The sequence below is a fragment of the Lampetra fluviatilis genome, chromosome 8, assembly GCF_964198595.1.
Source record: "Lampetra fluviatilis chromosome 8, kcLamFluv1.1, whole genome shotgun sequence".
NCBI classification, from domain to species: domain Eukaryota; kingdom Metazoa; phylum Chordata; class Hyperoartia; order Petromyzontiformes; family Petromyzontidae; genus Lampetra; species Lampetra fluviatilis.
In genome coordinates this window covers 15,874,785-15,887,355 of record NC_136282.1, presented here as the reverse complement: position 1 = coordinate 15,887,355, position 12,571 = coordinate 15,874,785, and the positions used below count along the sequence as shown (strand labels likewise).

Sequence of the window (12,571 nt, the reverse complement as noted above, 5' to 3'; positions counted from 1 at the left end):
GCAAGACGTCTGCATAGCGTGGAAGAGTAGGCCAAATCCACTGTAGGGGGGCTCTCCGTGGTGGGGCAATCCCATCACCACGTGGGGACCGCGTCAAGTCAGCAACGCTCATCTCGGGCTTCATCTCCGAGCGTGGTGATATAAACTCCACATTACAGTGGCCGGGGATAGTCCATCCATAAGACGACGTGGATAACATTTTGCGCATTTTAATCATCTATTGAAAACGCGTTATGCAAATGAGCCCATTAAGTGTGTAGTGGGTTCAACTTAGTCACAGACGTAGACTTGGAGGCAACACATTTATTCAATCCAACACACGGGGTAACTTTCCCCTTAACAGAATAACAACCTATGGCAGTGACCACCAGGCTAGCTACACTAGTTACTACACTAGTCACCACCTAACTAGTGTAGTTAACCGGGTGGTGACCACCAGGCTACCTACACTAGTTACTACGTAACTGCGACTACGGACCGGGACCAACAGCTTTGGCCCGTTCGACGTGTTGGAGGATCGTTGAACGGAGATCGTAGACGAAGGTTTCTTCTAGGATTAACAACCCTGGTCCCTCTCGGACCCGGCTGATATTCTCTGCGGCATGGCCGGCTCCGCCCTTGGCCACGACCACCTTCCAGAATCCTCTGGAAGGATCTGGGTCCCAATCACGTGACCACCCCCAGCCCCCTCCTGGGGCCTCTTTGTAGACTTAACCGGTCACGTGTCCTCCCGAGTCAACCAGAGTGCCATGGCCTCTAATGACCTCATCCCTCGGCCGGCACTCACACACCCTGTCCTGTAGGGACTGGCACTGCACGCAAAGCGTGGCGCCATCCGGCGCTGTCAACCAGCGCTCACCGGGCCCCTCTAGGGCCGCACTGCACCCAGCATGTTGACATCCAGCGATGTCACTTCAAGTGTAAAGGCCGTCTCTGATGAACTGGAGCCATGCGGCTGCACGTCTGCTGTGGGCCCGCGCTGCCACCGGAGACACTTCTAATGCCGCCGTCCTTCAGCAAACAAAGGAGGAACGCCGAGGCTCGGCGGTTCTCACCCCTACACCCGCACATCCCTTGAGCCCGGAATGGGGAGCCTACGGGCCCTGTAAGCCGCACACGGCCCGCGACTTCGGTTCAGACGACCCGCGGGCCGCGTGGGGCCTACCACTTTGAAATTCGGTACGGCTCGCGAACTCGATTTACCCACCACGGCGGCAAACAATATGTTAGCCGTACTAATCGGGTCCTCGAGGGGTGTTGGACTGGGCTGCGGCACCCGCGTTTACGATTCCCCTTCTCTCAGTCGCCTCTGTCACTGAACGAGCCGCTTCACACTTCGTGCACGCGCACGTTCTCGTCGAGGTGGGCGCGTGCGTGTTCACGTGCGGGGAGCGGTGGCGCAGTGGTTAGCGCTCTCGGGGACAAATCCGGCCACCCCGAGTTTGATTCCCACTCACGATCAATGTCAGGTGACGAGCATGTGTACCGGTACTGGGCCTCACCTAGGTCGACTCAGCCTTAAACGAGTATCTGATGCGATGTGTAGAAATCGCCACGAGGAAGACAAAGGCGGCCGGGTGTGTTGCTGGCCACCCACCCCCCTCGTGTGTTCGTGCCAGCCTTCAGAGGTGCACGCTAAATGCACTTGCCCCAACAATCTGTTAAAGCTATACGGGGGGTCTTTGTCGTTGTTCACGTGTGGTGGCTGACACATGAATTATAAAATGCTATTTGGCCCTCAGTAAAAAAGAGGTTACAACCCCTGCCCCTAACGTCGTTACCCCCACCCTTGTGACCGTCCAACAACAACCCGCGGGGAGGGGTATTGAGGTCGGGGAGGGGCGGGGGTGGGGGAGGATGGACTCGATTTGTGCGTAAATCTCATCTCGTCACAGACTTCCTGGAACATTTACTCGACTCGTATACCCCACAAACACCACCACAACAACGATGGTAATACTGACGAGAAATATTGCCGCTTGCGTCTCCAGGCCAGACTCGCCCCGTGTGAGTTCTCGTTTTGGCGATGGGTCTGTGTGTGGGGTGGGTGAATGCGAGGGCAATGTCACGGTTTAAGTCATCCAGCCCCCAGCCTCAAACACCTCCTTTTGTCCCCCACGTTACCCAGATTTTCCCATCATTTGACCCAAACTGCTCCCACCTCTCAACTCAAACACATCACCATCACCGAAACCACAACCACTACAGTCACAACCACCACAGTCACAACCACCAAAGACAACGTCACCAACATTCTCACAACAACAACCACCATCACCGCCACAACCACCACCACCACAACCACAGTTACAACCAAGAGCAGCTACCCCCATCACAGCGACATCCACCATAGCTCGAGGCAGAGCTGCCGTCAGCACCACCACCACCACCACGCCCCTGGCATCCCCACGCACGCCGCCAGGGTGCGTGGGGATATCGCCTCTCTCGCCGCTCCCGGCGCAATCTCTGAGCAGCAGCAGCAGCGGGAGGAGGACGCACCACGACCCTCGGACGACCCCGCGGTCGGCCGCGGGGCCTGCGGTGGACGTCACGCGCCACCAGCCCGCGGATGATTGCGCGCGGGAGGGGGAACAGATCCCACAAAGTGACGCGCGTCATGCGCTTGGAGCTCAACGACGATGACGACGACAAGTTTGAATGAGGACACGCGGAGATTGTGTTCACGCGTCACGGGGACCGTGTTCACGCGCCACAGTTCGGATGTGAAGCGTTGCTGCGTTCGCTCCGTCTGTGTCTGTGACGCGGGGTCACGGTAACTCGTTCCGCTGATGCGATGTAAACGAAACTTCACTCCCGTCGATCTGTGTCTGGAACCCCTCAATGATGACAGGGGACAGCAGAGCTTCGTGGGGGATTCGGTGGCGGCTTCTCAGCGCTCCTCATCTGCGGAGTCGTCCCCTCTCGCTCCGTCTCTCTCTGCGAGAGCGAGCGAGCGAGCGCCGTGTTCGAGGTGACATTATTATGAGTAGGCACTTGCCCTGGAGGCAACCGGCCACATTGATCGATCGGTTTCCCCAAAACGTGCGGCCACAGCCGCTATCCGAGCCCCGTGGGTGATCGCGGCGTGTACAGACGCCCTGTTACCAGCGCACGAGGCCTCAATGCTACCGGTACCGGGGTTTATGACATTACAGCGCTAATGACATTACAGCGCGTACTTCGTAACATTACTTCCGAGAACCGAGGCATGTTGGGGAAACAACGCGGTTACAGAAAAAAAAACACGTTTCGGAATCCCCACACGGGCACGATTGTTCTTCCTTGTCTAGACTCCGTGGTCCCTCTATGACCGTGCGATGGAGCACTCCGTGACTCACGACGCGGGCACAGGCCGCAGGACGCTGCGCCATCACTTTGGTGTTCGCATCGGCCCACGCTAATCCGCTTCAATCTCCCCCGCCGCCGCAGCAGCAGCCGCAGCCGGCGAGAGCTCCTCGTCCACACGCCGCTCTCTGCTGCTCTCTCGCCCATTGTCTAGAAGCTTCCTCCCGCCCGCGCGCTCTCTGCAATGTCAAGACTAACGATCGTGCCGTGCGGCGATGTTGTTGTTGCACGGTTGCTGAGGACATTCCAAGACAACAACAAACAACAGCTCGCAAGCGGACAGCAACAAACAGCACGGTGACAATCAAGAGCGAGATTCCATCGTGACAACAGCTGTTGATGTCTGCTCCCCCCATCGCCCTCCCCTCCTCTTCCATCCCTCCTCTTCCATCCCCCCTTTTCCATCCCCCCCCCCTCTTCCATCCCCCCCCCCCTCTTCCATCCCCCCCCCTCTTCATCCCCCCCCCTCTTTCATCCCCCCCCCTCTTTCATATCTCCCTCCCCCATCGCCCCCCCCTCCTCTTCCCTCCCCCATCGCCCCTCCTCCATTGCCCCCCCTCTTCCCTCCCCATCGCCCCCCCCCTCCCCCCATCGCCCCCCCCCCCTTCCCTCTCTCATCGCCCCCCCCTCCCCCAACAGCTCGCAAGCGGACAGCAACAAACAGCACGGTGACAATCAAGAGCGAGATTCCATCGTGACAACAGCTGTTGATGTCTGCTCCCCCATCGCCCTCCCCTCCTCTTCCATCCTCCTCTTCCATCCCCCCTCTTCCATCCCCCCTCTTCCATCCCCCCCCTCTTCCATCCCCCCCCCCCTCTTCCATCCCCCCCCCCTCTTCCATCCCCCCCCCTCTTCCATCCCCCACCCCCCTCTTCCATCCCCCCCCCCCTCTTCCATCCCCCCCCCTCTTCCATCCCCCCCCCCCTCTTTCATATCTCCCTCCCCCCATCGCCCCCCCCTCCTCTTCCCTCCCCCATCGCCCCTCCTCCATTGCCCCCCCCTCTTCCCTCCCCCATCGCCCCCCCCTCCCCCCATCGCCCCCCCCCTTCTTCCCTTCCTCATCGCCCCCCCCCCTCCCCCATCGCCCGGCGCTCTCTGTCCTCCTGCCGGACCCCAGCTTGATGCACAGGAGACGCGCGACCCGATTATTGCCACGGATATTAAAGTTGTAACCGCCTCTCGAATTGGAAAAGGTTATTTATTCTACGAGGATGATGATGATCATGGGCGGAGGGAATTCTAAAGTGAGGCAATACGAGGGGAGAAGCGGCCAGAGAAGTGTTGTGTTCTGCGGTGCGGTGAGTGAGTGGGGTGGGTGAGTGGGAGGGTGCGTTGTTGTGACGTGCAGTGTGGTGAGTGGGTGGGTGAGTGGGTGGGTGAGTGAGTGGGTGGGTGAGTGGGTGGGTGAGTGGGAGGGTGCGTTGTTGTGACGTGCAGTGTGGTGAGTGGGTGGGTGAGTCCGTTGTTGTGACAAGCAGTGTGGTGAGTGGGTGGGTGAGTGGGCGGGTGAGTGGGTGGGTGGGTGAGTTGTTGTGACATGCAGTGTGGTGAGTGGGTGGGTGAGTGGGTGGGTGGGTGGGTGAGTGAGTGGGTGGGTGAGTGGGTGGGTGGGTGAGTGAGTGGGTGGGTGAGTGGGTGGGTGGGTGAGTGAGTGGGTGGGTGAGTGGGTGGGTGGGTGAGTGAGTGGGTGGGTGAGTGGGTGGGTGGGTGAGTGGGTGGGTGAGTGAGTGGGTGGGTGAGTGGGTGGGTGAGTGGGAGGGTGCGTTGTTGTGACGTGCAGTGTGGTGAGTGGGTGGGTGAGTCCGTTGTTGTGACAAGCAGTGTGGTGAGTGGGTGGGTGAGTGGGCGGGTGAGTGGGTGGGTGGGTGAGTTGTTGTGACATGCAGTGTGGTGAGTGGGTGGGTGAGTGGGTGGGTGGGTGGGTGAGTGAGTGGGTGGGTGAGTGGGTGGGTGGGTGAGTGAGTGGGTGGGTGAGTGAGTGGGTGGGTGAGTGGGTGGGTGAGTGAGTGGGTGGGTGAGTGGGTGGGTGGGTGAGTGAGTGAGTGGGTGGGTGAGTGGGTGGGTGGGTGAGTGAGTGGGTGGGTGAGTGGGTGGGTGGGTGAGTGGGTGGGTGGGTGGGTGAGTGAGTGGGTGGGTGAGTGAGTGGGTGGGTGAGTGGGTGGGTGAGTGGGTGAGTGGGTGAGTTGTGACATGCAGTGTGGTGAGTGGGTGGGCGGGTGTGTACACGTGTGTCTGTACAGTACGTTGAACTTTTTTCGCACCGTACGTAGCCAACCCGTGCAAATCGGAGGTGCGGGGGAATGACAACAAACGAACGCACAAGGAAGTGGGTTGTGACCTGCAGTGTGGTGGTTGGATGAGACGAAACTGTTGCTCATTATCATCATCATCAGCCATAATTAATCCACTGCTAGATGAGGTTCTACCCCCAAGGAGCCGCCACATCTCGCGATCCTGCGATGCCAGGAATACCCCCAAGATCTCCTCACGAACTGCTTTAATCGCTCCATCTCCCTCGGTAGAGGACCTATCGGACGCGTTACATTCCTTCTAACGTGGCTATCAAACGTGTTTAGACAGCGTGTCGTGTTTCCAGTAATAATAATGATAACACTTAACATGTTCATCCACTGCTGGATGAAGGCCTTCCCACGCCGTGTCAGTCATGCGGGTTATTTGACCATACTTCACCGCGCTGGTTGTGAAGGCGGCGAGCACAAGCACGCTATTTGATTTTACTGCAGTGCCCCATGCTACCCACAACGCAACCTCTCACAGCTCTTAACACGATCGTCCATCTTCACCACACTGGTCAGCGCAGGTTGATAAAGTGCGGGGGACGACGTGGGGGGGGGGGAAATACCCAAGCCCAGTTCAGATATCACCAATATCAGCCATGGCCAGAGTTCCTCGTACAGTGCGCTAACCACTGCGCCACCGCTCCCTCTCCCACCGCACGCAGGGTTCACGCGGTTCATGGGAATCGTTAACGTGGAGCCGAGCTGAGGATCGACCCCGGCCCCCGCCTGGAGTCACGGAGAACCGCGGGGGGACTTGGCACAGAGATGTTGGGCACAGGCGTCCGGCCAAGGAGGAATGAGTGCAAAGGTCGACCGACTATCGGCTCGCTTCCTCCAATAATCCCGCGTGTGCCGCTGGACGGAAGGTGGCGGGGGAGTAGCGTGGTGATGACGTTATCGGCATCATCAGCCGCGTTACGCTGGGCACGGCTTGCCGGGGGTTTCCCGCCTTCGAGAGTGGACCGAGGAATTGGACCACAAGAAAAAAAAAGAGTTGATTAAAGTTCCGAGTGGACGAATGAACATTTCGGGTCGTGGGTGTGATTTAACCGTATTTCACCAGACTGGTCAGTGCAGATGTGTCCGCTCTGTAGAAGGGCCGTTGCCCGACACGTCTGCCTTCTATAAATATGTTGCTACAAGGTTGGTGCCATTGAGTTGGATTTGGTTCGTTTCGTAGGAGCGGGCTCTCGGTCATCAAATAGATAGTTCGTTTAGGAGACAAACGAGTTTTACTCCCTCGGGCGGTGCTGATTGAGATCTCTGCCCCGAGGCTGTGGGACAGACAAATATAGACACATAGATGATGGTCTTTATTTATAACCGGTGATGAACCGGCCGGAACCCATCGATTGCCTTGGCGATTTCCCCCCATTGTTAGTGGTGCAGACATCGTTACGTGTTTTTTATATTACCAAGGATCACAGAAAATTGAGGAACATTTTTCCCTCCGAAGCATTTTTGGCACGACAGCTACCTCGTCAGGAACTGATTGAGCAACTTTCCCGAACCGATGAAGCTCCCGGCATGTGTGCAGCGAAACGTCGGACGTCGTGGCGAACAACACGACGCGAATCTAAAGTGCAAAGTACGCCGCCACACATCTGCGCAGCACAAAAGGGCGACGCTGACCCACATCTCCCGAAGTGCCCGCGATCTCATCAGACCGCTGTCTACATGAAGCGCATCATCTGGTGACGCTGCTGCAGCGTTGGCAGTGGTGCATGAGAATAATCAACAACAATTGTCAACAACGCTGGCTTAAAACACAATTATATTTGTATAGCATCGGCGACGTTTCGGGAAATGTCCCTTCTGCGTGATGTGCAATGAAGAAGGGAAATCGCCCAAAATCTCGCGGATCATATTCATAGAACAAGTTGCTATAGGCTGCTGCCGGGCTAGATTGTGGGGCAATGTCGAGCACAACAACAACATCTACTGTTGTACTGTACTATTCTCTCACGTCTAGACGCACCTTGTACTCTGGTGGTAGCGCGCCTTACGCCGATAATCCTTACTACAGCCTGAGCAGCAGCGTTCCGGAGACTATTGAGTCATTGCACGGCACACGCGCACACACGTGTGCACGCGTACACGTGTGCGTATAGACACGCTCGTGTGTGTGCGCGCACGCGTCACGGAGACCGCTGTCTGTTACGAAAGAGCCGCGCGGCGGAGCTCGGTTGCGGGTTGGGCAACCCGGGCGTGCGGGGACCCACGGGGCGCGAGGCCGGGGTAAATGCGCAGCAGCTGCTGCTGCTGCGGTGGTGGTGGTGGCCGTGGTGGCGAATTGTGAAACATTTGGAAGACGTCCACGCAGCGAGAGAGAGGGAACCCTTCACGCAGAGCACGGAGCGGACGGGCGGCTCGCTCGCTCGATCAATTACTTCCCTTGTGCGGACGCAGCTGAGAGCCACTTGATGAAAGCGCCCGTCTCTTGTGAAGGTTGAATAATGGTAATGGCCATGATACTAATAATGACGATGCTGCTGCTGCTGCTCTGGATTTAAAGCCGAGGGAGCTTCACTGAGCCACCCAAGGCCTGGAGTGTTCTTTGTTTTCTCAGAAGGGTTCAGGTCAGACAAAGCGGAGAATCCGGGGAAACCCCCCAAGTGGAGGGCAGAGGCAGTGGAGCGCGCTGACAACCTCGGCTACCCCAGTTCGATTTTACGTTTGAATATTTGAACCGGTTCTGGGCCACCCCTAGGTCGACTCAGTCTTAAATGAATACCTGGTGCGGTGTGTAAACATTGCCACTGGGGAGGCAAAGGCGGCCGGGCGTGGTGCCGGCCACCCCACTTCTTAGGGTCTGGGCTAACAGCACTTGCCCCAACGATCGGCTCAAGGCTACACGGGCGATCAGATTCACTGGAGTGAGGCTTCGCGTCTGCGCTGCCCCCACCCCACTGGCTCCCATTCACAGACCTGGGGCAGCGGGAGGAGACACTGCGGGCTCTGTCTGCCGAGTGCGCCTCTTGGCTGCGCGCAGGGCGATGAGGCCGCTCGCACCACGCGAGGCGGGAACAACCTGCAGCTGCGAGGTTTGGCGAGGGAAAGATGCCAACCCCCCCCTCCCCCCGCTGCGGTGCCAGTTTCATCATCATTGTAGCACTGCCCCGTGTCGATCCCGCTGCTGGATGACGGCCCACCCCATGACCGTGTCGCTCACAGAGGTTGTTTAGCCATACTTCACCGTGTTGGTCTCTCGCGCGAGTTGGTGACGAAGTCGGAGGGGGGGGGGGCACGCAGGACCGGTTCGGAGCATCACTCGCCGCTGATTACAGCCGTGGCCGCGAATCGAACTCCAACGTTCGGAATCACAGCGCGGTGCGCTCACCGCCGCACCACGGCTCATTGCCGTTCGCGGTGTTGTGCCAATGGCTGCGATTACAGCCACTGGCACAGCGTGCGACGACTGCAATGGGGGCGCACAGTGAGCCCCATTGTCACCCAACTGCTGGACCGGTCGAACCTGCACGCGTAACAACGCACAGCTGTCCTGCGTATAGCCTTAGCAGACTGAGGGGGCAAGTGCTGTTAGAGAGCAGCGCCTATGAAGGCCGACAGGGCACGCGAAGGGAAGGGTCGCCAGGACCACGTCCGGCCGCCTTTATCTTCCGAGTGACAATGTTTACACATCGTAACTAAGTACTAATTTGAGGCCGAGTCGACTTAGGGGAGGCCCAGGACTCGTTCAGATATTCGTCACTGACGTTGGCCGTGAGCAGAAATCGAAATCGGATCGCTGGGTTCGTATCGCATTGCGCTAACCGTTGCACCACCGCTCTCCAACATGCACCCACATAAAACGCACACGCGTGCAAACACACGTAGACACTTAAACGACAACACACACACACGTGTGCACGCAGCGTGCACCACCCGTGTACACACGGAGAGCACACACGGAGAGCACACACGGAGAGCGCACACAAAGGCACGCGGTGGCCGCGTCGGTCAACCGTCCTCCGTGGGACAACACGGGGGGGAGGGGGGGGGGGGCTTTGTGTGCCTCGTGGACTTCGCCTGTCGCCAGACTCCTCTGTCGCCTCAGTCGCCGTGGCCGGCGTGCAGAGGTCGCGCGCGTCTCGCCGCGAGGGCACTGCGGGCACGGGAGGTCGCCCACTGGCGGCCTGGTGAGAGCGCCGCGAGGGGCGCCTGCCGGGTCGCTGTGGCCACAGCGACCCGGCAGGAGGTAGCCACGTGGTGTGGCCACGGTCGCCGTGGCCACACCACGTGGAGTGAGGGGCACAGGGGGGGGGGCGGGAGGGTCCAGGCACCTGTCGCAGTGCCGAGCAACAGGGGCGAGACCCAACCTGGAACACGACCCGCGTCTCCCCGCGAGCGTGTCGCGCTGAATGGAGCTCATCAGCAGCTCGCGGTGACCTCTCGCTAGCGCAAAGTGATCGCCACCATCAGTAGCACTTCACCATCACCAACACCATCACCACCACCATCAACATTGTTGTGATCGTTACGTACTCGATGACTCATCCACGCGCTATTGTCCGCAGGCGCTGTCTGACGCACGCACAGCCATTCTCACCATAATACACATCGCCTAAAGCCCTACAGAGCTGTTAGCGAGAACCTATGAAGGCCGGATCGGTACACGAAGGGGTGGGTGGCCAGCACCACGCCCGACCGCCTTTGTCTCCCCAGTAACGATGTTTACACGTCGTAGCCGGCACTCCTTTGAGGTCGAGCAGACCAACCACCACCTCCACCAATGTCGCCACCACGAATCGATGCCGCTGCTCACCTTCGAGCGATGAACTTCGCCGTCGTCATCCTCGCCTCCCACGCCGAGGATCTTGCGTGTCTTGAGCCGACTCAGCAGATCCGTCTGGCTGTGCTTCTTCAGCAGCGGTCCGTGCGTCTTGGTCGCCATGGGCGCCGCGAGCCTCTCCGAGCCAGCGTCTCCACTCCGTGCCCTGCACGAGCAGCGGGGAAGAGCGGGGTGGGGGAGTCACATCCACCGCCTGACGAGTGCTGACGCTCAGCCCGCAGAGTACGGAACGCCGAGTTATTTTAGAACCACACATCCATCTCGCGTGAGTTGTGAACTGCTCTATATTCTCACAAATTGGTTCATAATTTAGGGTTATTATGGATAGGCATACCGAGTATTCTAGTGGTGGTGCCTTACGCCGATACTTCCGACTCCAAGCCAGCCCACCTCCCCCTCTCATCTCCTCTCTCGCGCTCTCTTCATCTATCACACAGACAGAGAGAGCTGATGCTGTGATGTGAAGTTTTCGCTCTCCGAGAATGTTTGTGTTTTGAATATTCCCACTGTATAATCCCTTGAACATCTCGTTCGCAAGGGTGACCAGGGTGTCAAGTGACACGCACAGAGCACACACACCGACACACAGACACACCAGCAGACTCGCAGACCTGCACAGCCACACACCTTTACACAACAACAATAAAGGCCTACCCCAGTCTGCATTCTGTTTGGGACAATTGCCGTTAGCGAAAGTCGAAACAACGCACAAGGGGGTGCTGTGGCCAGCACTGATCCAGCTCAGACCCAGCACTGATCCAGCTCAGACCCAGTACTGATCCAGCACTGATCCAGCACAGACCCAGCACTGATCCAGCTCAGACCCAGTACTGATCCAGCTCAGACCCAGTACTGATCCAGCTCAGACCCAGCACTGATCCAGCTTAGACCCAGTACTGATCCAGCACTGATCCAGCTCAGACCCAGCACTGATCCAGCTCAGACCCAGTACTGATCCAGCACTGATCCAGCACTGATTCAGCACTGATCCAGCACTGATCCAGCAACTAATCCAGCACTGATCAAGCACTGATCCAGCACTGACCTCGCAGAGCTCACGGCTCCAGTAAACTCCAGCAAAGCGGGACCCACCAAGGGCATCGCGCAGTGAATTGCAAATGCGTCGCGCTCATTATGTATGCATGCGTGTGTCCCTGTTTACACGTGCGTGCGTGCGTGTGTGCGTGGGTGTATATGTACAGACGTCTGCGCGTACACGGACTGTGTATATACGTGAATGTGTGCATATACGGGACTTGTCCCAACAGTCTCGTTTGGGTAAGGCTATACGGGGATCTTTGTATTTGTATGCGGTGGTGTGTGCGTGCACGTGTGTGCGTGCACGTGTATAAACGTGTGTGTATGGACACGCATGCATATGCGTGCGTGCTCCCTTTGTGCATGCCTGTGTTTCTGTATCGCCTGTGTGTGTACACGTATGTGTAAACGCATGCGAGGACACGTGTGTGCATGCAGACATCATCTCGGCACCTCGCTGGATAAAGACGCGTCGCGTCTCCCGCGGCCTCGTCTCCCGCGCGCGGTCCCAGGGCTCGCGAGTTCCTGGATGCCAGCCGGGAGTCGCGCGTCCCGGGCTCCCCCCTGCAAGAGCGAGTGGCCACCGGAGCTCCCTGGAGAACGCAGCGCCCACGGAGCGTCCTGCAGCGCGAGAGAGAGGGAGACCACGGACGCGCCCTGCGCTGCCGCTTGGCCACGAAGCGCCCTGCGCACGCGGGTGGCCACGAAGCGCCCTGCGCAAGAGAACTCGACGAGGCAGGGAGCGCGGCCCGCACGACGGCGCTGGGGCGGCAGGAGAGTCAAAACCGAGCGGTCGATTCCCAGGCTGAGACGAAGCGAGTGGCTCCCCCCGCTCCCCCCCGCGACTGCCTGTGGCCCCCCCTCCTCCCCCTCCGAGCGCTCCCTCTCGCTACTCCCTCCCTCGCTTCCTGCGCTCGACGCGTGGGAGTCTTTGTGGGAGTCTTTGTTGTGCCGCGGGTGACGTTGGTCTGCGCGGGCGGGCGAGGAGGCCAGAGTCGGCAGGACGGGGGGCGGGGGGCGCGTGGTTTGGTGAGAGCGTTGGGGGCTGAGGGCGGGGGGTGTGGCAGTGGTGATGTCGTGGTGAGCGCGACCCCAG

At 58.9% G+C, this 12,571-nt stretch overlaps 1 protein-coding gene across 9 annotated transcripts in view; it reads right to left on the bottom strand.

The window, feature by feature from the left end:
* TP53I11 (tumor protein p53 inducible protein 11) overlaps window positions 1–12,314 on the bottom strand; it is a 54,787-nt gene extending 42,473 nt beyond the window's left edge. For 8 of the 9 annotated variants that reach the window (XR_013637112.1, XR_013637113.1, XR_013637116.1 and 5 more), the window contains exons 1-2: window positions 11,929–12,314; window positions 10,411–10,582 (exon numbers count right to left, since the gene is read on the bottom strand). Coding sequence is in view for 2 of the 9 variants with exons in the window: in XM_078859332.1 (XP_078715458.1) it covers window positions 10,411–10,539 (129 nt within the window). In the remaining 7 variants the exon portion in view is untranslated. Of the gene's footprint in view, window positions 1–10,410; window positions 10,583–10,771; window positions 10,864–11,928 lie in introns of all 9 variants that reach the window. The other variant, XM_078859334.1, reaches the window with a different exon arrangement.
* Between the last annotated feature and the right edge of the window lie 257 nt (window positions 12,315–12,571).